General features: G+C 37.5%; 2 protein-coding genes across 5 annotated transcripts in view; one reads left to right on the top strand and one right to left on the bottom strand.

Moving 5' to 3' along the window:
- Positions 1 to 331: 331 nt before the first annotated feature.
- Positions 332 to 18,964, bottom strand: CISD1 (CDGSH iron sulfur domain 1). 3 transcript variants are annotated; one of them, XM_019436085.2, is made up of 4 exons: positions 18,700 to 18,964; positions 13,827 to 13,921; positions 12,213 to 12,418; positions 332 to 3,594 (listed from the first exon to the last, which is right to left on the bottom strand). In XM_019436085.2, exons 1-4 carry the CDS (start codon positions 18,921 to 18,923, stop codon positions 3,505 to 3,507), a joined length of 615 nt encoding a protein of 204 aa, XP_019291630.1. In that variant the 5' UTR covers positions 18,924 to 18,964; the 3' UTR covers positions 332 to 3,504. The 3 variants fall into 3 exon arrangements, with proteins under 3 accessions (XP_019291630.1, XP_019291632.1, XP_019291631.1); XM_019436087.2 differs by lacking the exon at positions 18,700 to 18,964 and adding an exon at positions 18,533 to 18,673; XM_019436086.2 differs by lacking the exon at positions 13,827 to 13,921 and having other exon boundaries at positions 18,722 to 18,948.
- A 634-nt stretch (positions 18,965 to 19,598) lies between these two features.
- IPMK (inositol polyphosphate multikinase) overlaps positions 19,599 to 27,233 on the top strand; it is a 65,204-nt gene continuing 57,569 nt past the window's right edge. For both annotated transcript variants that reach the window (XM_053910286.1, XM_053910285.1), the window contains exons 1-2: positions 19,599 to 19,735; positions 20,343 to 20,553. In XM_053910286.1, the coding sequence (XP_053766261.1) occupies positions 19,730 to 19,735; positions 20,343 to 20,553 (217 nt within the window). In that variant the 5' untranslated portion in view covers positions 19,599 to 19,729. The remainder of the gene's footprint in view (positions 19,736 to 20,342; positions 20,554 to 27,233) is intronic.

Here is a 27,233-nt window from a genome sequence, read left to right as displayed (position 1 = left end):
CACAGGTGGCTCAGTCAGTTAAGCGTCTGACTTTGACTCAGGTCATGATCTCATGGTTCGTGAGTTCGAGCCCTGCATTGGGTGGACAACTCAGAGCCTGGATCCTGTTTCGGATTCTGTCTCCCTCTCTCTCTGCCCTCCCCCACTCACGCTCTGTCTCACTCTCTCAAAAATAAATAAACATTAAAAAAATTCAAATATACAAAGTATCAAAATGAATAAAACTGTATTAATACCTTAATAAAAGAGTTAAGTCTCAGGACCTTGGCTTAGTGGTTCCCAGACTTTTAGATTTCATGGAGTAGTTAAAAAAAAAAAGTGGGGACCAATATAGGGCTGCCAACTTTTTATTTTGCCAATTAAAGATATTTAAAGCAACTAATACTACATCAACATTTCATAAAAGGATAGTTCAATACCACAAAAGTAGGAATAATCTTATAATAAAAATTAAATTCAAACTGATAACCTATCAGCCTTTTTCTTTTTTCCTTTGTGGATGCTGAAAATTTAGGCTTGGCCTAGAATTTGTAAACAAATTGCCTAAAACGCCATTTTGTTCAACCATTTTAGGGGCTGAGAGGTGAGTGGCTTTGCCTGAAATCAGTTTGTGAAGAATAGCTTCTAACAACCAGTAGATAACATACTCTCACAGTACACAAGCACTAAACATGTTGCCAATTAGGAACCAAAATCAATGTTTATCTTCAAACCAAACCAAACCCAAATCCTTCATAACTAATGAAAAAAATCAAATAAATCCATGTACTTTGTAGTATAAAGTCTTGGTATACACAACTGTACCTTGTTACAATTTGTGAAGGAAAACCCCAACACATAAGTTCTCATAATTATATAACCTATGTTACAAATGATATAATCTTATCTGTAAGCTTTTAATTCTCCGAAATGTTCATTCTCAATTATATGGTTTATGGAAGATGCTTAATAAATGTCTGTTGCACAGATGTGTGCCACTTTAAGTCACTGCAAAACAAATTTCTTTGTAACATTAAAAACTCTCAACCTCGCACAAATTTCTATTTTGGAAATCACTGGAACATGTATGTACAGACACAAAAAGATCGTGGTGGTGTGGAGGAACCCTATTTGCCTGATTTCTCAAATGAAAAAGCAATCAGAAGCTTCAGCATGCTTAAATAAGAACAGTATTTGCACACAAGGACTTTTGTATAAAAACATCACATTAATTTAACCACACCCACTTATCTTTTTAGGTTAAGTAACATGAAAGTTCTAAAGGAATTCTAACTCAAAAGCATGTACCAAAATTTTAACATGACCCTGGGAATACATTTATCTAAATATTTTGGATGATCAAAATGCTACAGTAGATATGCATTTCAATTAGGTGATCACTTCTCATTTCACCATAAACATACACATAGTCTTATCACTTTGAAAAAGTTTTGAGAATTGGCACTAATTTCTTCCCCCTCTCTCCCACTAGCCATAAAAGTGCATGACTGATAATGCAATTTCAAATTCAAAGTTAAGGAAACCGTTTAGTCTATTAAAAGGATGTCCCTGTATCAGAAACTGCGAGTTCATGGACTTACTTTTTAAACAATTAACATTTAAAAGCATGACAATTCTTGGGGTGCCTGGGTGGCTCAGTCGGTTAAGCCTCTGATTCTTGATTTTGGCTCAGGTCATGATCTAATGGTTCATGGATTTGAGCTCCTTGTCAGGCTCTGTGTTGACAGTGTGGAGCCTGCCTGGGATTCTCTCTCCCTGCCGCTTTGTTCTCTCACCTGCTCTCAAAATAAATTAAAAAAAAACAAATTAATGTTTATTTACTTTTGAGAGACAGCACAAGGTTGGGGGGGGGGGTGGGGAGAGAAAGAGAGGAAGACACAGAATTCAAAGCAGTCTCCAGGCTCTGAGCTGTCAGCACAGAGTCTGACAAAAGCATGGTGCTTCTTTTGCAGACCCACTGGTACTTACTTAAAACAGGAGGAAGAGGCATGGAAAGAAAATCACCTTAAGGAACTTATAGGTAGAATCAGAGTTTGTAGTATTTTGGATTTTGTATTGAAGATGTGCCTTAAAGACATGTCTAAGTAAGTCCTATAAGCTGCTTAAAACCAGTATACACAATTTTGGTATAAACTTTATGTGCTGTAATACACAAAATTGTACATTAAAAAATATCAGTGATCCTACATAATATAGGAATGCTGATAGTTGGTTTGTTGATTCCTGTGATTTCCAAGGTAATTCTGAATTTTATCAAGTAGAAACGTGTTACCTACTACTACTGAGAATTCATGTATACTAAAAGAAATGATGGGAATATTTTCATTACCTTTGTCAATTTCAATTGTATGCCTGTATTATGTATATATCTTGTCCTGATTTTTCCTTCTGACTCACAAAACCCAAAGAACTAATCTCCTTTAAAAATACATGTATTACTACTCCTGTCTTCATATTTTTTTGCTCCTAGTATTTTCAGTTTTCACATTTTTTTAAATGAATGCAATGATCTGAGTCTTCAAAGAATATTATATAAACAAGATCTTGTCTTCAAATTTTTTGCTTTTAAAAATCATACAATTTAAGAAAATGTAATTATTTTTCTTCCCCGAATAGTTTCTTTACTAGCATGTGCCTGAATCAAGAGTGGGAAATAAATCTTCTCGTGCCTTTTGATCTAGCTTTGTGACTACTATTTCTGTCATGGATGTGCAGCTTTGTGTTCAAGAGACTGGACATCATGTGTTCCAATTCCTTCAATGTCCCCGCTTCAAGTGCTTGACACTTCTTGGGCTAGAATTCTGGAGCATTACATTTTACAACTTTCTTCATGACTACTTTAAGACTATTACCACTTTGATCTAAATTTCCAGTATCGGCTCCTTTAATGGGTCAATTAAATATCCATGCAAATGAATAAAGAAGCTACTGTGCCCTTTCATTTTAGACCTGGACCACTTATAATTAAGCAGAATAACATTCAAAGTTCATTTTGATTAAAAACTATGAAAACATAAAGCTATATTATTACCTCTGTCAAGAAGAGAATCAAGGTAACAGGTTTTTCCTATATTAAGAGATTAATATAGCTTAATCACACCCAATTTACTTTCTAGGTTAACTAAGTAATATTAAAAGGTGATGATTTTTCTTTGAAAGTACAATCTACATATACATCATTCTGAGAATAATTTAATGTATTAACTTCAACATACAACTATATTCTAATATAATTATTTTAAACGTAAAGAAACAGATCCTTACAAGACCAAGATAACCCATGGGCCATAAGGTTCGTTTTTACTTTTTCCTTTTTTTGTTTAAACAAATGTGTACCACAATGGTTCAACAAGTAAGGCAAATGCTGTGAGTATGAAAGCTGCAATTTGCAATGTATCACATCTAGAACCCAGGGGAAGTGAAATAGACAGAAGTGGTAGCCATTCCAATTAAACAATCAGGTAACATCATGACTAGTTGGTTTGCAGCATCAAAACTGTTCATTTAAGTTTCCTTTTTCTTAATGATCAGAGGTCCCACGTTGTCTCCAGTCTCTTCATTGTGTTTTGTGTGAGATCCATCACAGAATGGGAACTAGGAAAAGAGAGAATTTCAATGTCTAATTGCAACATCAGTATTAATTTGGTAGAGTAGGGGTGATGCTTAAGTCTCATATAGAACATGATAACTCTTAAAAAGATTTTCCTAGACTAACTTATCTAGGTGTTCTTATAAAGAGCCTATATATACCAAGTATATATACCAAGTAGAAGGAAGAAATCAACTTGTGAATAATACACAGATCATTATTTGCATTTCCATTTGTGATATTTGTGGATGCTGAATACCTTTTTCATGTTTATAAGCTAGTTACAGTTACATTTCCCTTCCAGTGAACTATGTCCATTTCCCATTTATTTGTAAGAGCCTAAGTTCATTTGTTTAAAATCAATTTGTGTATTTATTATCCCTTTTCTGATCACCTTTGTAGCAATTTTTCTCAACCCTTATTATTTTGCTTAGTTTTTCATATTAATTTCTTCACTTTCATACACATATGCCAGTACTTCCCCTTTTAACATACTTCATGGAGACATCTTTCTCTTAGAGATGTGGTATTTTCATTACTCTCCATGATTTCAAATTTTAGATATAACTAATATTTTGGGGTCCAGTGGGAGAAAAAGTGAGAGAAGTAAATTTTTAACAGTGCTTCTCAGAGTATGCTCCAAAGAAGTTAAGTCCTGAAAGATGTTCTGATTTGGTTTCACTGCTTTAAAAACATACCAGGTAATTCTCCTGATTTGTAGCATACATTATTATTTAAAAGAAATCCTGCTATTAAAAAATACTATTTTAACTCAAAATTTCCCAGACTGACTAAACCATGGACACTTTTAGCTTTGATATGCATTATCCTAGTGTTCTATACAGCACACTTTACAAAATGCTGTTCTAAGATCCTGTTGCTTCAGTATTAGAGGCTGTACATTTATTGTTATACCTCTATTCATAATCTTAGCAAAGTAAGTTCTACCCATAAATGTCTATTTATAGGCTTTACATTGCCTACACTGCTGGGATAAAAACTGTGTTTAAAAAATATGCTTCACTATTTGGTATGGCTAGGTTTCCTTCACATTACTCTTGTTAGACCTTCCCTGTTTAGTCTCTACCTACCTTTATTAAACGTTACCTATTTACTCTTCCAGACAAATGAGGATTTTCTTTTGCCAAGTACAATTTAGATTTTCTTATAATTTTCATCTTCAGGTCTCATGTATACTCTGATAACATTATTTCTTCCGTATAGGTTTTATAAAAGTCATCATAATTAGGTATATTTTCATACTTAACTACTTATACTACATATTATCAATGGTTTTTGTAAGTACCGTATATCTTTCCTACTGTTAAATGATAAAAATAGGAATTCAACAATATTTTAGGTGTCTCCTCAGGTTTTTACACTTAGAAGGTCCAATTACACCAGTGAATTATTTTGTTTCCCCCTATATTTATACCATTTATTTTCATTTCACAATAAACAATGATAGCTAGCATCTTGGTTTTGTTCTTGATTTCTTAAATGTACCTACACTCTGAATCTAAAGTGTCACTATTTAGTATAATGTTCACTATTGCATTGAAGAGGCCTATTTAGAAGAGTAAAGTAATAGGAGGCTTAGCTTTAAGACTAAAATTGCCTCGGGGCACCTGAGTGGCTCAGTGGGTTAAGCCTCCGACTTGGGCTCAGGTCATGATCTCACAGTTCATGAGTCTGAACCCTGTGTTGGGCTCTGTGCTGACAGCTCAGAGCCTGAAGCCTGCTTCGGATTCTGTGTCTCTGTCTCCCTCTCTCTAGGCCCCTACCCCACTCGCTCTGTCTCTCTCTTTCCCAAAAATAAACATTAAAAAAAAAAAAGACTAAAATTGCCTCATTACAGTGAAGGGTGTATAGTTTTAGATACCTGAAATCAGACAGTGAAGGTATATAATCTTAAACTCTAACATTAGAAGCGTCGAATAATAAAATAATATTTGATTGATGTTAAGGAAATTCCATTTTAATTTTACTATTTATATATAATTTCAAGAGGCAGTAAATTAGTGAAAAATTACAGAAAAACCTAAGGTATCAGCATATCTAATATTTCCAAGTAAAAATTCTATTTTTGGGGTAGATGACATCATCAATGTAACATATATAAAGCTTTCACTCTTTCTTTCTTTCTTTTAGGTCAGTAAGATATGGTACACAGTATATTCGTGTTAAAAACAAGTCCTTATAGCAAAAACATCAACTTAAGCTTTTTTTCTTGGTATGGATGAGGAAAAAGGCCATAACAATCCATAAAAATCAAACTAAAATGTACCCTGTAGCAAAGAACAGCATTTCAAAGTGACGTATGTTATCAACACAGGTGATTTTACAGTGAGAATAAAGGTTTACATTGTAAAAGACACTATTTTTTATATACAGCACACACAAAACATGTTACTGTAGTTTTACATATATGGTATAAATTGTATTTCTGAAAAATGAAGTATTTATCAATTAAAAAGCCTCAAAGAACTTACTGAAATAGAATGCGTATTTTTTAAATCTCATCTTAAATACTAGAAAAATAACTTATTTAAAAAAAAAATTTTTCTCTCTATATAGACTCAAGAACAGGAGACGGGATGCCTGGCTGGCTCAATCGCTGGAGCATGTGGCTCTTGATCTTGGGGCTGTGAGTTGAAGCCCCATGTTGGGCATAGAGCTTAAGGCGGGGAGAAAAAAAAGCACTGTGGGCACTGATAACTACCATGCCTAGATGCCAGAAGAACGGGAGAGAAATCTATAGAGAAATATACAAAGATAATCTAACGAAAGAAAGCCATACATCTAAAATGAGAATATGCTTTTTATATAATATCTAGTTCTGCCTAAAAACTAAAATATGCCTGTTTCCTGTTTTAAAAGAAAAAAAAAACAAGTATTTCTTTAAAAAGCAGCAAATAGTAGATCCTATTTCTTTAATAAACTTTCCTGCTTTTATAATATATAAAGCTTTTTATGATTTTAAAGTGTAAACTAAGCGTTAAAAATCATTTTGTTCAGAGACACAGATGTCTTTTAATAGTACTTTCTTTATCACCTAATCCCAGGAATTACTGACTTAAGTCAGAATCCTCTTTCCAACTTCATGTGATTATATTTATTCATTAGAGAGTTTTCATTTTAAGTTAATGAAAAAAGCAAAAAAAAAAAATTTTTTTTTCAACCAAGGACCAAAATGAGTTACTTCAAGATTGGATTAGCAATCTCTTAAGAATACATTGTCCATATTAATGGAATATGCTTATTGAAATTAATTCATGATTCTCAATATATCAATACATAAAAGTAAAACCTCAAGAATCAAATAATTGATGGAAAAAAGTTTAGCTCATATGTGATTCTAATATCAAAGATGCCAGTGTTTGTTATTTAACAAATCCTGGAGAAAAGTTTGTAAATTAAATTGGCTGAATTTCCTGTATGTCCAGAAAATATCCTATTATGTTTGTTAACCCAATTAGAAAACTAATCCCAAATTATTTTTAAAATTAGGGAAGAGAAGGTTTAGAAAAGGGACTAGAATAAATGATTAGGATAAATAAAACTAGAGATTCTTGCTTCCGATTTGGAAAGCTAGCAACATCATCAGTCTTATGTAAAATATACAAGATTTGTTTCTTTTCAATCTCCCCAATCTCAAATTATGTTTCTGTTTTTTGGGTTTTTCAAGATAAATAATAAATAAATGTTCCTCCATATCTCTTCTCTCTGCAACAATTAAAAGAAAAAAACATTTATCTTCCTTCTCCAAACTTTGTATTTTTAATGAGTTTGGATTTTATTTCCCAAGGAGGTTGCCTGGGGCTATATTGACTCACTATCATAAACTGCTCTCAGAAATAGTCTTGCTTTGGTTGAGAAAGAAAACAAAAGCAGTAAGATCTGATACTGAAAGAATATGACATTTTATTCCATTCTTAGGTACTTACTTTAGTAAAATGTAAGATAGTAGATATAACAGTAAAATTGTTAAGAGAAATTAAGATTTTATAAGACTGTCCTTATGTGATTTGGACAAGCTATGTAACCAACACTCAGAATTTTGTTTCTATGAAGAAATGGGCTCAGTGCACCCACCTCCAAACCATTAATAGGATGGACTTTCTATTACACATACCCTAAAACAAAAACAAGCCCACCACTAACAAAAAAACCCAATTCAAATCATGAAGTTGTAAGTGAAACAAAATGATTCTATATAGTATGTTCAGTTGCATTTCAATTTCAATTGAGCTTCCAATAGTAACTGGCATGTCTTTCCTCCTTTTTTTCATTTCTTAGTGTGCATCCTTCTACTGTCCTTGTTCACCCTCTCCTGCCTCCTGGATGGCCAAAATACAACTGGGAGAGGGGGAATTAGCAAGACTAGGTTGCATACTCTTCCCTCTGACATCAAAGTTCTCTCATTTCCTTATTTCAAAAATAAGGCTTTCCCTTCCTTCCTGAGTTTCACCTCTGTGCTCTTACTCTCATTTCCTTCCACCCTCTTTCAAGAAGGCACTGTCTCAAATAATACTTCCCTACAGTCACTTTAATCGTTTCTACTCTATTGGCTCCTTTCTTTCTCAAGTCACATATGGATAGCCCTTTTGTGAAATACTATGAAGAGGCCAGTTTCTCAAACAGCAGAGGGCATACCAATCCTGGGGGGAAGAGAAGACTAATGAGGCAAAATGTAATTTCTGCGCACTGCTAAGAGATCTGATTCATGAGGTCTGGAAAAACCACTAAAAATGTTAGACCCACACAATAGGTTACCAGTGATTGTACATTAAGAATGAATTAGAATTGAATTAAAGTTTCTATCACATGTAACTTTTCTTGAGATAGGTATAATTTTGTCATATTATAAACACAACTGGTTTGTATGAGGAAAAGATTACTGAAAATGAAATCAACAGAGTCATCTAATCAAAGGTATTAATTACAAGTCTTTTGTGCACTGACACGTAAATGTGTGAGTTGGCACCCCTATGATAACCTTAGGTACCTCAGGAAGATGGGGAGTTTCCAATGATACCTGAAGAATAAGAACATCCATTAACATGAATAATATTAAAGGTAAATTCTTAATTGATTCTGTGGGAATAAAAAGTTTCTAAGATTCAGTGAAAATTCGTAACTGACAAATCCTAAAGGCAAAGGGGATCACTAACAGTATAAAAGATAAGCTTTAAAAAAAAGGGGGGGAAATGACTGGTCTGGCATTCCTTTCCTTGAAGTCTACCTGTGGGAATAACCACCTCTAGTTTAACCATCTAGAAACTCTAAACTGCATGATGAAAAAATAATCCTGGAATGTTTTGTTGAATTATAAAGGCTTATAAATAAACCATTTAAACCACTGTGTCCATTTGTGATTCTTCCTGAAATACTTACAGTCTTAGTCCTTTTAAGTCCCTATTTGCTTTACTGACCTTTTCTTTACCCTCTGGGAAAACCAAACCAAAGCAAACATCTTTTACTTGACCCCCCAAATCTATGCTTTAGAGTTCACTCAGGCAGTCATTGTATTTCCCCTGCTTTCCATTCACTGTCATATTTATTGAAATTCTGATATACACTCAGACTTCTAGCATTATTCCATTGAAATGACACCAAAAGGTCAATTGCCTAATTGTTTAACCCAACTCTTACTATAATATTCACCTAGTTGTCTTTGCACAAGCTGATATTCACAGCCAAATCTTTGAAACCTTCCATTTTCCACTGTGAAACCATGATATTCTCAGTTTTCTTCTAACTCTGGCAGATTTCATTTTCCTTTTTGGCTCTTATTCCTCTTTCCAAAATGCAAATAATTCCCTAAGATTTCATACTTAGCCCTTGATTTTCATCTGCATGAAGGATCTGCTGGCATTCTTATGCTTGGCTTAGTTTTGCTGATCTCTATCTCGAACTCTGATGTCTCAGCCTTAGACCCACATTTCAGATTGTCTGCTGGACGTTTCCATTCAAATGTCACCTCAAAATTCACTTTGGAACTGAACTCCTTGTCATCATCCTAGAAAATCAGCTTTTCTTCTTAAATTCTTATTTCTGTTAACAGCATCATCTCTTCTAATACTACAGGTTTAGATATTTTAATAAGTTTGTTTTTCTCCCCCAATCTCCCATATAAATCAGTCAGTGCATTTGGCTGATCCTTCCCTCAAAATGTTTCCAATATCTGTCCATTTTTCTCCTTTCCTAGAGCTAGCACCCAGTGTAAGTATCATGACTTTTAAATTCCTGACAAGAAGCTCCCCAATGTCTGGAGGCACAAACTCCTTACACAGTTACTCAGGAGAGCAAGGACCAGACTAGATTCTACATTGATCTCAGCTTTGATCACTTGAGTCCTTTCCTACAGATTCTGAGAAAGAGTTCCCCAAACTTGCTAGTTTATTCAAATACCACCAATCTTTCCAGGGGCAATTTAACTCCCATGTTTATCACTATGCCTTCCCAGAAAATTCTAGCCCAGTGTAAGCTCTTTCTTCCACTTAAATCACCTGTGAGTCTACTGTACACATCTATGATACCTGCTATTTTACTATTTAACTTTTCCCATGCATATATAGAAGACACTAAATGATCACTGACTAAAGAACGACCACACTCTGACTTATAAATTCCTGAGTTTCTAAAGATACTGTTTCTATATTTTGGTGAGCAACAGGAGAATAAAACCTAGTATGAGCATAATTTAAAAAAACAAACCAGGTGCAGTCTATAGATTATTATAGAGGGTTATTTTCTAGAGACCCTACTAGTACTTATAAATAATTCCACACACCAAATGAACAGTGTTCTTTTTAAGGTACAACTTGCAGTGGGACTATTAATTTTTGGTGCACATTCCATATATTCATCAAACAGTTTTCATATACAATGACATTATCTAAGTACTGTGTCACTGGATTATACAGCATCATTGTATTGGGGGAGGGAGTTAGAATACATTTTCCAGTACTTAGTACGGGACTTCTTCCTTAATTGTGTAATGGCTTTCCACTGTGGGAAAAGGTAGTTCCTGAGAAGTGCTTTCCGAAACAGATATATCATTTTTTATTGTCTATTTTCTTATGCGTTATAGGGTTATCTTTAGTGAAATCTGTTTAATTTAAATGCTAATAGTGGCAGTACATACAGTATTTTTTCACCATATTTCTCACAATATATCAGAAATTCTGAAGTCATTCAATATATGAAGCTTTTCAAGATGACCTTAGGAAAGCATTTTACTATCTTTAGGTCACTAGCTGGCATCACTGTCTAAAAGCTGCCTAACAGCTACAGGTATTATAGATGATAGTTCCAAATGGAAGCCTGGTGAAATGTAATTAACACAAAAGGAAATAAGATTTTAAAAAGTCCTGTTCGATATTTAAGTATAGGAGCTACAGCTTAAAGGCACCAGTCCGTAGAGCATGTGACTCTTCATCTCGGGGTTGTAAGTTCAAGCTCCATATTGGGTGGAGAGACTACTTTAAAACAATTAAATCTTAAAAAAAAAAAAAAAAAAAAAGCAAGCTTAGATACAGGGCAAATGTATTTACCAGATAAGAAATTTTCTTTGTCTTTTATTTTTTAAATATTTACCTATTTTTGAGAGAGAGAGAGAGAGAGAGAGAGAGAGAACGCACACAGGCAGAGGAAGGGCAGAGAGAGACAGAGACACAGAATCCGAAGCAGGTTCCAGGCTCCAAGCTGTCAGCATGGAGCCCGATGTGCAGCTCGAACTCACAAACCACGAGATCATGACCTGAGCCAAAGTTGGATGCTTAATCCACTGAACCACCAAGGTGCCCCCAGATAAGAATTTTCAAGGGCAGTTTCCAAGTGTCTCTTGAATTTTTAAAAACTTATCCTAGAGTCCATGAGCTTGAAAGCTCAAGAAAATAATTTACTTTTTCTGTGCCTCTTTAATGTTTTAGGCCGCATACTCTCTTTCCTGGTATAGTGGAGGTAAAGATCCATGTGGGGAGGAAATCCTAAGAATAAATAAAGGGTTTCTTCTCTCTTCTTGGCCAAGAATACAGTTACATTCACCTGACCTCAATAAGGGAAAATAGAATTTTATTGCACAGTAGTTATATGTTCTAGGAAATATATTCCTGAAGAGTACATGGAAAACAGAAAAGAATAAGATGCATTAAAAAAAAAAGAAAGAGGGGTACCTGGGTGGCTCAGTTGGTTAAGCATCCGACTTTGGCTCAGGTCATGATCTTGTGGTTCATGAGTTCAAGCCCTGTGTCAGGCTCTGTGCTGTCAGCTCAGAGCCTGGAGCCTGCTTCGGATTCTGTGTCTCCCTCTCTTTCTGTCCCCCAACTCCACTCAGGCTCTGTTTCTCTCTCTCTCTCAAAAATAAATAAACATTAAAAAAGAAAGAAAGAAAGAAAAAGAAAAGGAAAAGGGATACCTGGCTGGCTCAGTCGGCAGAGCATGGGACTCTTGATTTCAGGGTTGTGAGTTCAAGCCCCATGTTGGGCACAGAGATTACTTAAAAACAGGGCGGGGGGGACATCCTAACAATATCTGGTGATATATGTTTGATAAAATAGTTTAAAAAGAAATGCAACATTAAAGATGGCACTAATATAAAGGACTTGTTTATCCTCACCTTTTTGGACCTCCAACAACGGCAGTACACAGCTTTATCTCCCAAATCCTCCATGTCAAAAGCATGTACTATCTTGGGGTTGTCTTTCTGGATGTGAAGGTTTACCATAGATTTGTTGCGATGATCTTTAACATAAAATCTTTTGTAAGCTAGATAACCAATCGCAGCTGTACCAGCAGCAATAGTAACTGCTGCGATCCATTCAACTAGAGTAAGGAAGGAAAACAGGAATAATTATCAAAACCAAAATATACGCTAATAATGTGTATTTTTACTAACATGAATATTCAGGAAATCCAGTTTTTGAGTTAAGCATCCCAATAATCAAAGGTTTTTACTGTTAACAAAATGATCACAACACATTGGTGTAATAGTTCTTGTTAAGACTTTCCCCAGCCTTTACTGAGGTAATTGTGTATTTTCTATTGAATGCTGATGGCTAAATCAAGGTCGAAGGAAACTTAAAGATTATTTTATAGATGGACAAGGAAAAACCATGCTTAATAATTTTTAAACTGTTCATAAATAGATTTAAAATACACGTAAGCCTGTAGATACCTATTGCTTAAAAACAGACAAACAAACCCTGATACATTAAAAAATTCAGATGACGGGGTGCCTGGGTAGCTCAGTGGTTGAGTGTGTGACTTCAGCTCAGGTCATGGTCTTGCAGTTCGTGAGTTCGAGCCCCGCGTCGGGCTCTGTGCTAACAAACGGCTCAGAGCCTGGAGCCTGCTTCAGATTTTGTATCTCTCTCTCTCTCTCCACCTCCCCTGCTCATGCTCTGCCTCTCTCTGTCTCTCAAAATAAATAAATGTTAAAAAAAAAATTCAGATTACAAAGACTCCCCTCCCCCCAAAAATCAGGAGGTGATTATGTTAATAAAATGACTAATCAGAGTTCATTTAAATAGTAGGTCCTTTAGTGATTTTAAAATGTAAAATAGGGGTGCCTGGGTGGCTCAGTCAGTTAAGTATCTGACTTCTGCTCAGGTCATGATCTCCTGGTCTGTGAGTTCCAGCCCTGTACTGGGCTCTGTGCTGATGGCTCAGAGCCTAGAGCCTGTTTCAGATTCTGTGTCTCCCTTTCTCTCTGCCCCTCCCCCCTCACTCTCTGTCTCTCTCTCTCAAAAATAAAATAAACATCATAAAAAATTTTTTAATGTAAAACAGAACTGGTATCTGAAGGAAAAAAAGGAAAAATGAAACAAAACATAACTGGTATCTGAAGAAAAAACAAATAAAGGACAAATAAAACAAAACCACCCCTTAACACTAAACATTCAAAGAAATATATCCAGTAGGATTCTGGGCTTCAAAGTCATTCAAAAGTGTTTGTTTTTAAATTTCAAAGTGCTTTCTCATTAGAATAAAAATCAGAATGTATTAATTTCATATAAAAGATGAATATAATTAGTCTCTAATTACAGAGAATATAATATTCTCACTTAATATATTCTAAATTTCCATTATCCACCAGTGTATGAGGATTGAATTCTCTACAAACTTCATTTTAAATTTAATGACATTTTTCTACTCAATTATTTGCTTGACTAACAGGCCATGTTTTCATGTTGCCTTCAAGGAGCCCTTAGAAACCCAAGCACTTAACTACCCCAATTCCACAGAACGCTGGAGAGAAGAAAGCTCTGCATAGTCTGGTTAGCCTCAGCCTCAGAGGAGAGTTGTCTATTCCCAGCATGGAGTGGACTGCAAGGAAGAAGTTGAACAGGGGTCAGGGTAAACACACTGGACTGCTTCCCAGCACTTCCTGAGTCAGATCTTCACAGTATCTCAAATAAATTCCCAGACTATCGAATAAAGCCCTAGAGAGATAAGTACAAAAAACATATTCCAAGGCCAAATAAAAACATATAATGAATAATTAACTGTATGGCTTACTTGCACTAGAGTCAAATTTCTTATATGATTAATCACCATTCCTAATAGTGCCCTACATTAAATTGGAGCAAGCTCATTCTTACAAAACTGTAATGGGAAGGAACAACCATGGTATTATTTACCACGGAACTCTCTTGAGAAAGTATTCTCTATGTCAGGAGCTGTAGCAATGCACTTCTAAGCTAATGGAAAGTCACTCTGAACAGCTAATGTACCTATCACAAAATGGGGTAAAATATTCCTTTGCTTGGTATATGCTCAATTATGTTGGCTAAATTTTATCATTAGTATAAACTTAAAAGGAGGAAATATCCCAAAAGAATAAAATAACACAACTCCCTAGATACTGTTGATCTTAGTTACACCTTACTTTTTAGGTGAATTATGAAGTAATCACTAACGATTTATTTTAATGGTGCCTACATATTACAAAAAGGCCTGAGATCCAAGGAACAACTAAAATTGGTTAAGATTAATTTGTCTCGACATAAAGAGGGAGTCCTATAGGAATTTCTGTCTGAAGCTAATGATAGGTTAAAAGAATCTTTAACCATGAAAACATTCTTGTAGTCTCTTTCCTCTGAATCCAGTATTAGCCACTGAATCCAAATGGTGACTTTTCTTTTAAAACTTTACCTCCCTGGAATTTTTGACAGTGGAATAAATGACAGAATAACTGACACAGAAAAGAGGCAATAGAAAATGAAAGAAATGGGAACTGACTCTAGATATTACCGAAAAGTAGCTGCCCCATGGGGAATCAAAACATGCACTGTAACCCTACCCCTTAACAAGGGTCACTTTTGACCCTATATAAATGTCACAGTACCACGTGTGCTAGGAAAATGGCTTTGCATTTGCTCCAATTGATTTTTCAGAATCATAGAGCCAGATAAATTCTTAAGAATTTCCCTTTTCCCTCTTCACAAATCCTAATTCTCTAATTTGTCTCATTAGAGACAAATGGAAAAGTTTCCAGAATAAGAAATTTGTTTTATCATTTCCTTATTGCAGCCTGAATCAGTTTTTTTTCTGGCAAAAAGCTGTGGATGCCACTGGCAACTCTAGAGAAAAGAAGGAAAAGGAAACAATGTAGAGATAGTCAAGAATGACAATGGATTTAAAAGTCAATAATTAGAATAGAGAAAGAATTGAAAACCCAAGATAGTAAACAAATAAAAACAATAAAACCCAAGTGATACTTAGTTCTTGGTAGCAGGTATCTTCTATTAAGAATAAACACAATCTCAGAGGCAAAAAGAGATTTTACCAAGACTCAATTTTTAAAGACATTTCAGTTGGCACCTCTCAGACACTGTTTATCTTGAGCACTACTTCTGCCTCTTTGGATTTTATCCTCACTTCCCTTCTCTATAGATAGCTCTCTACAGGTAACAGTATTTCTACAGTTAGATCAAACTCCACTCTGCCCAATTTTGCTTAACAGTGCTTTCTATGTACACAAAGAAATACAACTGATAAGCCAATATAAAGAACAAAATGCAGAAAATACCTTTCTATATAATCCCTCCCATTCTTACTCTTCCCTTGGTTTACTACTGTATAACCCTGGATTGTATAACATAATATTGTTTTCTCTCAGCATTATTCAGAGATTGAGAAAACATAAACTTGTCTCCAAATCCTTTGTTTATAACCCATTCCTCAGCTTTTCTCTACTGTGGGAATAATTTTGCTTTAACTTAGAAATCTCACCCTTTCTGTTCCTTTAACCTCTTTTCTGTCCAAAATGGTCCTCTCTTGCCCAGTGTCAACTGCCACAGAATCAGAATGTTCTTTTCTTCTTGGGAGAGGGGAAGGGGAGCTGTGTTTAAATCTTTGCCTCCCTAGGTCTCTTCCCCAGATTGGTAGGGTGTGCCTGGTAATGTTTTTTTCTCAGGCCTGGCACACAGGTGGTGTTCAATGTTAGCTGGGTAAAAAGAAATAATAAATTACTAATTTGAATTTGCAACTCCATCTGTCCATCTTACCATCACATTGCTCTTATACCAAATGACTTATCTTTGGCCTCATCTTAACTACTGTATCAAAGTGTGGGATTTAAACATTTCAGATTAAATATAAACCTGTATTATGGAACATTTCAGACATATATACAGGGATTACTATAATGAACTCCTATGTACCCTCACCCAGCTCCACCAAGTATCAACTCACTACCAGTCCTATTTCATCTATAGACCCCAACAACCCCAATATTTGTTTATTGTTTATAACCTGAAGGAGCAGATTCAATGAGTTTTGGAGGTATCAAGGAGCAAGACATTTAGTAAACTTCCTAAAAGTCATATACTGGGTATGAGGAGGAGTCACTAGACTGGGGACTCCATAGTAGTGACTATAACAAACTAGTATCTGGTATCAAATAAAAAATAAGTTCGGTATACGTATGTTGATTATGCCTCAATAAGGGAAAAAAAAAAGGCTGGTATCATTCACCAAATGGGTATTAAGAATCATCTCACTGCATGGGATCTTAGGATTTTAATTCCACTTATCTTCACTGCCTCTCCCAGATTCATGTCCTGGCCTGATCCCCATTAATTTTATTTATAACCCACCACCCATTATTTTTCTTCTGAATATAAAGGAGAATTCTGCATGCATAGACACATCCTTTTATTTTTTATTTAACATATACTTAAAAACAGCTTACCTCGCTAAATACTTTTCTAAGCCCTTTATAATTATTAACCTATTTAGTTGAAAACAAGTATCTTAATTCATCTTCCCCAAACTCAAAAATGCAGATTTTTTTAGTGTGGTTTAAAAATTCAGAAAAAAATGAAATCTAAACATTACAAGGTGGATTCCTAAGACATTATCTGTCCCTACCTTGCCACATTACTATACTACATTTGAGGAAGTAAGAAGGTGCTGGTTAAAGAGTTTTACAAAGGTTTTGTGTCTTTTGGCAGTCCTCCTAACAGCCTTTATGTTTTTAGGTGAAATATAAAGTAGTTACTTCTAACAAAGTTGAGTACTTCAAGTTTAAGCTGATCACCCTCTTCACCAAGCAATTTCCTGTCCCTTAGAGAAGGGCAAGTTAATGGGAAAGTCACCTTTGGATTCCCCTATGGTTAGATTAAAAAAAAGCAACCACAAACTTGTCTTGATTCCAAGAAAGACTAGCCTGCAGATAGTGTTAAGAAGTCCTAGAGTTCACCTACTTCACATTTCAATAGTATGCTATCTCAATGGTTTAGTGCCCATTTACACCAAATGACTCCACATTTTAAAAACCCATGTTGGAACCTTCCAGCCTATATCACGTAAGTGCAAACTGTCTTCCTATAGAATTATCAGTGGCTTAAGTCACACAAGTATCTTATTTTACACAACAGTCTTATTCCTGAGAAAATACAGGTTTGGGTTTTTTTAAAATCAAAAACAAAAATCCCTATTTTAAATGCACCAAGGTGCCTCTATTTAAAGGACTCTCAAGATGAGCATCCTTTGAAACAATTTTTGCAAATAACCACCTCCTACATACTTCATTAGTAACTTAAAAATGTCATGGGTTATCCACCGTAACTCTGCCAGGTTGCCAGGTAACTTTTGGCAACAGAAGTGGAATTCTCCAACTTAAAGAGTGGATTACAAAATTAGGTCTCAAGTTAACAAGGAGCCTTTACAGAACCTGGCATTGACTCTAGATGCCCAATATTTACTAAATGAATCAATAGGGCTCTTTTAAATTAACTTCTGGACAATCTCTTTACCTTTACTTAACTACTGTTACAGACAACCAAACTATGAGACATGGCATTTTATACCTGGGCAGAGAGATCGCGTGTATCACGTAGCTGGTGCACACAGTATTATATTAACAGTTATACCACCACCAAGGATTATTACAATGTGAAGGTCTACATTAATCGACTGCTAGAAAAGTCTCTTAATTTTAATTGGACCTATGTTTCCAAAGCTAGACTAGCACAAGGAAAGCATGGCTGAGAAAGCTGAGAGCTCAAAGAACTCCGTTTTCAAACCTCTCTCCTGGACTACTGCTGATGTTGAGTGCCAGATGCCAGAGGGCTATAATTACAAAAACAAAAAAACTGGGAAAACTGAACTCGGATTGGTTTTCTTTCCTCAAAAAAAAAAAGAAATATGCAAAACTGGGATGTGATTACTCAAACATTGCTTCAGGCATGCAGGAAATCGACAGTCTGACGGTGATTTAAACCTGAGAAGGGGGAACCGATTTTTTTTTTTTTAACCTTTCCTCTTTTCCAGGCCCTGTGACTTAACACAGAAGTGTCTCATGGGAGAACAAGAAAAAAAAGCTAGCGGCGGAACCATTAGGTTTTAGGGTTTGGCTAGTTTAGGAATACTTGGTCCAGACGGGTAGATGCCTCCGTGGCCCCCATGCCTGGAGAGATAACCAATCCTTACCCTGACATCGCCCCCTTTCCCGGTCTTGCCCAGGACGCTCGCAGGCCCGCCCAGCCCTTGCCCTTCTACATCTCAAGGTTACAGGACTCGCGGGCTCGCATGGCAGCGGTAACAGCCCAGACAGGAGTTGAGGAAGCTGCAATCGGTGCGCAGGCCTCCAGCCTCACCCGTTCCCAGGTCCCACTTCACCTCGTACGCTGGAAGACAGACTCATGGCGCCGTCGCTTGCAAGGCGTATGCACAGAACACTAAGCACAAACAGGCTCCCACGGAGGGCAGGAGTCAAGGTGCGAGAAACGTCCTGCGTGCACCAACTCCAGGCCGCTACGGCGCAGGCGCCGCGGCTGGCCGTAAGCACGTGTGTATTGCCACCCTGGCTGATGATGAGCATGCGCGGAGCTGCGTCCCGGCCTTAAGTCTTGAGTCGGGATTTTGACAGCCCCAATACTGGGGAGCAGGAAGAGACTTAGAGACGTAGCAACTGAGTGTGCGCAACCCTAAGGGGCGGAGTCCTGGAGCCTGGGGGCAGGGCTTTGAGAATAGACAAGCTAGGCCAGACGTTTAGTCTCTTCCAGGTGTGCGGGTTTCTCTGGGCAAAGGACAGGTGCTGTAATAACACTTGCCATAATCAGGTATCTAAGATCTTATCCACAGTTTTCTTGCTCAGTTCTGCACCTGCAAGACCAGGTCCAGTCTAAGTAGAAAATGCCAGTGGCAGACACACAGGTATCAATTGTGGAGTGCTATTTCAAAACCTCACTCCTGGCGTGCATCACTTTCTAATGCTTTTGAGTCAATTATCTCTGGGAACCTTGGAACCTGAGCTAAGGGTTGGGGGGGGGGGGAGCGGCTTATTTCTGCAGAAAAATGTACTGCCCCCCTCCCCCCAAGATTATTCTCTATCTTCTACAGTCTGAAATTAGTGTCGGTTAAAAAATATTTTTTATAAAAGCAGTTTAGGGGGGTTGGAATTGACTCAATGGATGTTTTGGAGATACGTTTTTAAAGAAGCTGCCTGTTTATAACTCCTATTGTCTCTATGCAGGGTGGGAGTTGGAGGGATTGTAGCCTCCGAAGCCATACTTGGCACAACTACTGCCTCCCAACTCTCAACACTTGACTGATTGCTCTTCATCATTGGGAGCCTCTGGCGTCTTGAGCTGGACCCCAATAAGCGCTGAAACTCCCACTGAATGAATGAAGGTACAACAGCTCCGCTGGCATTGTAACGCCAGCTGAGGAGTGGGTGTGAGAAAGACCTGGAACGCGCTCGCCCCACCCGGTATCCATCAGCTCTCCCGGGCGGCGCCGAGCTCCCGCCCCGCTGCGGGGGGTCCCGTCGGGCAGCCTCTGGGCATGCTCAGTAGCAGCGGCAGCCGCGGGTCGCGCAGTCGGAAGCTCGCGGCTGCGGCGGCTGTGCAGGCGGCGCTGACGCGCGCGGCAGCTGAGGGGACTGGAGGACGGCGGGAGGGGGCGGGAGCGCTGGAGGTGGGGCCGCCGTCGCCGTCAGGGCCCCTGGGAGCGCGGGGCGCCGCCGCCACCGCCACCTCTCCTCGTCTCGGTTCCGTCTCCAGGGCTGCGGCGGTAACTGTGGCCGCAGCTGCAGAGCAGCGGGAGTCAGGAGCTGCGCTCCGCCGAGAGTTGGGCAGGGGAGCGCCTGCGCCTCCGCGGCGTCATGGGCCCCCTTCCCGGGCCTCAACGGGCACTAGCCGCGGGAACCCCCGGGCCTCCTCGCGGCCAAGCCTGAGCGACCCCCGGGTTCTCCGGCTCCCCCTCCCTCCGCCCTATTTTTTTCCTGCTCTCGCTGCAGCTACCGCTTCGGCTCTGTGTTATGGCAACGGAGCCGCCATCCCCCCTCCGACTCGAGGCTCCTGGCCCCCCAGAAATGCGGACCCCACCCGTGAGCGAGCCCCCCCCCGAGGGCATCCCGAAGCCGGCAGGCGGCAGGCTCCGCTTCCTCAATGGTTGCGTGCCCCTCTCGCATCAGGTGGCCGGGCACATGTACGGAAAGGACAAAGTGGGTAAGTGTGGGTAGCGCGGGGCTCGCCGCTCCCCTTCCGCCTCCGCGAACCCCCGGCCGGCAGAGGCAGCTTGGCGCTCACCGGCCGGGCTGGACTCCCTGCGGTCTGGGCGATCAACTACCCCCCCCCCCCCCCCCCGCCGGCTTCTTCCGCTGTCACCCAGAGCTCTCCTCGCGACCCTTGCAGCAAGGACTCGAAAGGGGGGCGATTTCTAGGGTTGGGGGCGTCAGACTAGCGGCAGGAGGTGGCGGGGAGAGGAGTGCCTGGTCTCTTCAGGAGGGTGGATGTTGGTTGGAGACGGCGTTGTTAGTGGGGGGGGGGGAAAAAAAGGAACTTCATTTTCACTGGACGGGGAAGTAAATTCTCCCCTGCGCACAAGGTCTGTTTATTATAGGCGGGTAGCTATTGCACAAGAAAAGGAATGAAATGCAGATGATGCTAATCTGGTGCTTCTCTTCTTTGTGCAGCTGCATAGCTGGAGGGAAAGAAAAAATACAGGGCTTATTTCATTGATCATTGAGGGCAAGAAAAAATATATGGCTTATTTCATTAACTGATTGACTGACTGACTGACTGACTGACTGTTTGGGAACGCTTGTCTTGACTTACCCGAGATCTTTCTCCCTGCCCCGCAGAGAGGTTTTTCTGCTATCCCCTGGTTCTCAGGAGGCGTGGTTCCGGTAGTGCAGAAACTCGAATTCAGGGTAGGAAATAAACCCTGCTGTAGTACTAGAATGGTACACAGTTATAGACATTCAGTTATTCTTGATTATCTTTTTAAGACTATGTCATGGCCTGTGTAACGCATTTTGTGAGCCTACCACATTCGAAGTACAATACAGGACCTATCATAATTTATTCTCTTGGTGATGTAAAAGTTCAATTTAGGAACCATAATTCACCTAGCTTACTCACACTGGTACTCTGTGCCATGATTACTTGGGGAATCTGATATATGAGAATGTGAGTAGTGGGGGTCTTAGACTTGGAAACCACTAGATACTTTGGTTTATGCTAGTAAAATGATTCGGGTTTAGGCTGGTAAGATAATACTGACCTTTTTAGATGAGATAACTGAGACCAACCCTGGTTATGTGACAAGCCTGAAGGCACACAAGCTACCGTGTGTTAGAATTGGGAAACCAAGGGTCCTGCCTCAGTACTGTATTTTTCCACTGTGTATTGTTCTTACAGATTAACAACTCAACAAGGGTATTTGAAAATGGATGAGTACTCTTTTGAATGTATGTATGTTATTTCTCAAAGAGCAACATTTCTTCCTGCTTTTATCTTTACCTAACCTTTCTTTTCTCTTGTTGAAAGTTAAGCATTAATGATCATATCCTGTAGATTGCATGCCTTTCTCCCCACTGAATTGTGCGTTCCTTGAAGTTAGAGACCTCATAGTCTTGTATTAGAGATTAAATTGAGAAATGTTGAGGGGTGACTGGGTGGCTCAGTCCGTTTGAGCATCTGTTGGTTTCTGCTCAGGGCATGATCCCAGGGTGGTGGGATGAGGCCAGTGTTGGACTCTTTGCTGAGTGAGGAGCCTGCTTAAGATTTTCTCTCTCCCTCTCCCCTCCCTTTTCCTCTCTCTCTAACATAAAATATAAAAAAATAAAAATAAAATAAGGCTTTAAAAAGAATTGGGAAATGTTGAAAGGGTGAAAAATGACAGTTTTGTTTTTTTTTAGTACACACAGGTAAGGAAACAAATACAGTTCTCAAGATGCTTAGCCTAAATGGAAGGAAACAATGCATTCTTGTGTGTGTCTCTTCTGGTAATGAGAGTTTGAGAGTAATTATGGAATTAGTGTTAATAGGCTTATATTACATACTTATTGATTTATTTTAATGAATTGTAATGATAATATTCCTAATAATATTTTAGAAGCTGAAAAAAATAATCGTTTCCCTCAGGGTCCCTAGAGATCGGCTCATGTGCAACAGAGTATATGGATAAACAAAAAATCCCAACATAAACACAGTCTCAATGGTGATTGTCATTTGAGATTGTAACCATTGCTTATCAAAGTATGTAATAGTGAGCCTGTTGCCTGTTCACTAATTACAAATGTACTCTAAATGTGACTTTAAGCCACCTTTCAAAACAGTGGCTGAGAGAGTTAATTTGTCACCCAAATTACCTAATTAAAGTTAGTTGAGATTCTAAATAGTTGTTAATTTTATTGTTGCATTCAATGTAAAATAAGCTTTTTTTTTTCAATTTTGTAAGGTTCTCTTGATGAGGGGTGGCTTCAAACATACTGTACTAACAACCTAATAAATATTTTGTTGTATTTAATTCTCAATTATGTACACAACCTAACATATATTGTTAGTGGAAGGACACCTGAGGATGATAATCTTCCCTGTTCATAAAATGGATAACAAGATAGTCAGTAATTCAAAGTTCAAGAGTGTCTCTCTACTATCATAAATCACTTATAGTTGTAAAGTACGTTGTGTAGATCATACTTCAGTTTGCCTGTCAACTGAAATTCTCAGAATAAACTTTCTTAAAGACATTGTGTGGATATTTGTTTTGCTTTTTAAAATTTTTGTTACTGTCATTAAGTAAAGGTTTATCAGTTTAGGATTGATAAACCTATCTCCAAAAAGGAGTTGTTGGCTTTGTTAAATTAAAAATTAAGAACATGGAACCAATTGCACAAAGGCACTTGAACACAAAAATAGATTTTGTTACAGTTGAGTAATAAGAATATGTTATAGTTTTGTTATCAGTTATATTTTATATTTTTCGATGAAATAAGATTTCATGAATCATATTTCATTGAAGAACATTTCAGTCATTTCTAACAATACAAAGTTGTGTGTGTGTGTGTGTGTGTGTGTGTGTGTGTGTGTGTGTTTTAATTGTTAAAGTAGTACATGATCTTTTCGGAAAAAAAATTCAAACAGCATAATTGTACCCTTTCCCCTCCTCTCCATCTTCCAGAGGTAGTCACTGGTAACTATTCCTCCTATATCCTTTGAGGTTTTTGTTTCTGGGCACATACATAAGAACATTAATACAACTCTGATTTTTTGTACGAAAACATGTATCAGCAACTTTTTGTTTTAATTCTGTATTATGTAGTATATCCATATTTTTGTACTTATAATACACTTCATTTTTTTAAAATACACCTCATTATATGCTTATATATAATATACTTCATTCTTTTAGAAAACTGTTGTGTTCTACAGTATATCATAATTTAACTATTCCTCTAGTGGTGGATTTTTATATTTTCACTATATTTTTGCTATTATAAATATGTATTAAGCATTTTGTACATTATAGTATAGTGTATGTTATACATCGTGCAACATTTTCTATAGGGAGGTTTCACAAAAGTGTAAATGCGATCAATTTAAACTCCCAGAGCTCACCAAAGTTAGCATGAAATCTTCATTTTGTTTTGACATATAACATGTACCATTAATTTCTTTCAAAGGTCCTTAAACTTTCAAACAAATATTTGAAATCTGGTATTTGTTTCTTGATCCAACTAAGGATATAGAAATGAAGTAGTCTATAGGTAAAAGAATTTAAAGTGATGTTATTTATTTTGGTTTATGGTCTATTTTATTAGATATGCCCTGAAACTAATTGACTTAAAATACTTTCAGACTTAGAGAAAAGTTGCAAGAACAATACAGAGAACTTAACATTTTGTGGAATTTCTCTCTTTATGCCCATTATTTTGGGGGAACTATTTGAGAATAGGTTGCATATATCTTGCCCCTTTTACACAGCAGTACTTCAGTGTGTATTTTCTTTATTTTTGTTTTTTGTTTTTATTTCTTTTTTTAAATTTTATTTAAATCCAAGCTAGTTAACATATAGTGTGGTAATGGTTTCAGAAGTAGAATTTAGTTATTCATCACTTACATAGAACACCAGTGCTCATCCCAGTAAGTGTCCTCCTTAATGCCCATCACTCATTTAGCCCATCTCTCCACCTAACACCCATCCAGCAACCCTCAGTTTGTTCTCTGTATTTAAGTCTCTTGTGGCTCTCTCTGTTTTTATCTTGTTTTTATTTCCCTTCCCCTATGTTCATCTGTTTTGTTTCTTAAATGCCACATATGAGTGAAATCCTATATTTATCTTTCTCCGACTGATCTATTTAGCTTTGCATTAATACACTGTAGTTCCATCCATGCTTTTGCAAATGGCAAGATTTCATTCTTTTTGATCACTGAGTAATATTCTATTGTATGTAGATACCACATCTTTATCCATTCATCAGTTGATGGACACTTGGGCTCTTTCCATAATGTGGCTATTGTTGATGGTGATGCTACAAACATTGGGGTGCATGTGCCCCTTTGAATCAGTATTTTTGTATCCTTTGGATAACAGTGTGTGTTTTCTAGGAGTATACTTCAGTGTGTATTTCTGTAACCATAGCATGTTTATCAAATATGGGAAATTTAACAGTGATACAGCGTTTTATCTAATTTGTTACCTGTAGTCCATAATCTAATTTTGGCAACTGTTCCAATGCCTTTTATCACATTTATCGTATTTTTCTCAGCCCAGGATTTAGTTCAAGATCATTTATTGCATTTAGTTGTCCTGTCTCTTAGACTCCTTTAATTTATAACAATTCCTCAGCCTTTGTCTTTTATGACATTGTCATTCTTTATGAGTACAGGCTAGTTATTTTATGAAATGTTCTTTAATTTGAATTTCTGATGGGTTGTCAGGATGAGATTCAGGTGATGCATTTCTGATTTGAGCATTATACAAGTGTGTTCTCCTTAAGGTATCACATCTGGGGGCTCATAGTGTGCATCTGCCCATTATTAGTAATATTAATTTTGATCATCCTGTCCAGTTGTGGTCTGGCTTCTCCAGTATGTAGTTAATATTTTTCCCTTTGCAACTAATAAGCTGTTTGTGAAGAGACACTTTGAGATCATGATATATCCAGATCTTCATCATATTCTAGCCCTAGATTTGGCATTTATGGATGATTCTTGCCTGAAGCAATCTTTACTCTGAGAGTTGAAAAATTGTGATTTTTTTTTTCTTCCCAATTCTATCACTCCTATTTTAACAGCAGTCTGAGAAATAGCCCTCCCTTTACTCCTATATATGTATGTCCTTTTTTTTCTAAGTTTGTTTACTATCTTGAGAGAGAGGGCTCATGTGGAAGGAATTGAGGGTGCAGGGAGAAAGAGGGAGAGAGAGAATCCCAACCAAGCAGCCTCTGTGCTCTGAGTGCAAAGCCCAGCATAGGTCTGGATTTCATGAACTGTGAAATCATGACCTGAGCTGAAATCAAGCGTTGGACACTTAACCGACTGAGCCACCCAGGTTCCCCTGTCATTTATACTGTCAGTTTGGACCCATCGATTCTTATTTTATAAAGTGTCATGACCCTTTATAGAACGTATTTATTTTCCTGTTCAAATTGTTCCATATTTGGTTAGTGGGAGCACTTCCTTTCTTTATGTCACAAGTTATTTTAGACTCATCTCCTACTTTCCCTTCCCAGTTCTAGAACTAGCAATTTCTCTCAGGGGCCCTGGTTCATTTTCAGTGAGAAATTGTATTTGGAAACCAAGATCTGGGTGCTATTGGAGTGTTACTGCTTCCTGGCCTTTTCAGTAAACGTAACTGAAAAGAATGTGTAAATATTTTAGAAATTCTAATTTCCTACTAATACTTCTGATGTCATTCCAACTTCACAGAGTTCTTCCTTTTCCTTTCCTTTCCTTTCCTTTCCTTTCCTTTCCTTTCCTTTCCTTTCCTTTCCTTTCCTTTCCCGATTCTAAATTTATATTTCCCATCTTCCTCAGTGAGAACTCTGGCTCCCAACATTGTTAATGTTTTTTGTGGGTTTTTTGGGTTTTCCTGTTGTTGTTGTTCTTTTGCTTGATCCTATAATTTTCAGAATTTCTATACACACCCTACTGTAGAAAACAAACCTAGAATAAAGAATTCAAAATGAAGTTCCCTTTTACCAAGGGTGTGTGGTTGGAAACTCTGTAAAAGTTTTTTGGATTAGGGTTTTGTTGTTTTTGTTTTGTTTTGTTTTTTGGTTATTTTTACCCCTTCTTTAAGGTAATATTATTTATTTGAAAGACAGTTGGATTTATTTGTTTCTGTTTAAATTCAGTTCCTTCCCTTCATTTTTTATTTAATTATGTATTTTTGAATGCTTGTAAAATGAACATGCTTTCAAAAGGTTTACAGAAAGGTCTATCAGAAGTGTCACTCCAGGGGAGCCTGAGTGGCTCAGTCAGTTAAGCGGCTGACTCTTGATTTTGGCTCAGGTCATGATTTCCCAGTTTGTGAGTTCAAACCCCACAATGGGGTCTGCACTCGCAGTGAGGACTGGTTCTGATCCTCTGTCTCCCTATCTCTGCCCCTCTTCCACTTGCTAGCATGTACACACACACACACTCTCTCTCTCTCAAAAATAAATATAAATGTTCAAAAAATTTTTTTAAAAACAGTGTCACTCCATTCTCTGTCACTCCACCCATTTCTTAGCATCCCTTGTAGGTATAATGTCATTGTTTTCTGATTTATCCTTTCTAAGTTACTTGTTGCAAAAATAAGCAGATATGTATAAATTTTCACATTTTTCTTTCTGACACAAAAAGTAGTATGCGATATATACTGTTTTGCACTTCACATTTTAAACTTAGTATGTCTT

This window comes from Panthera pardus, unplaced genomic scaffold (assembly GCF_024362965.1).
Source record: "Panthera pardus isolate Hobbes unplaced genomic scaffold, ASM2436296v1 HiC_scaffold_22, whole genome shotgun sequence".
In the NCBI taxonomy this organism is placed as follows: domain Eukaryota; kingdom Metazoa; phylum Chordata; class Mammalia; order Carnivora; family Felidae; genus Panthera; species Panthera pardus.
Note: the sequence above shows the minus strand (reverse complement) of the source record. Positions and strands in the feature narration are given on the sequence as shown.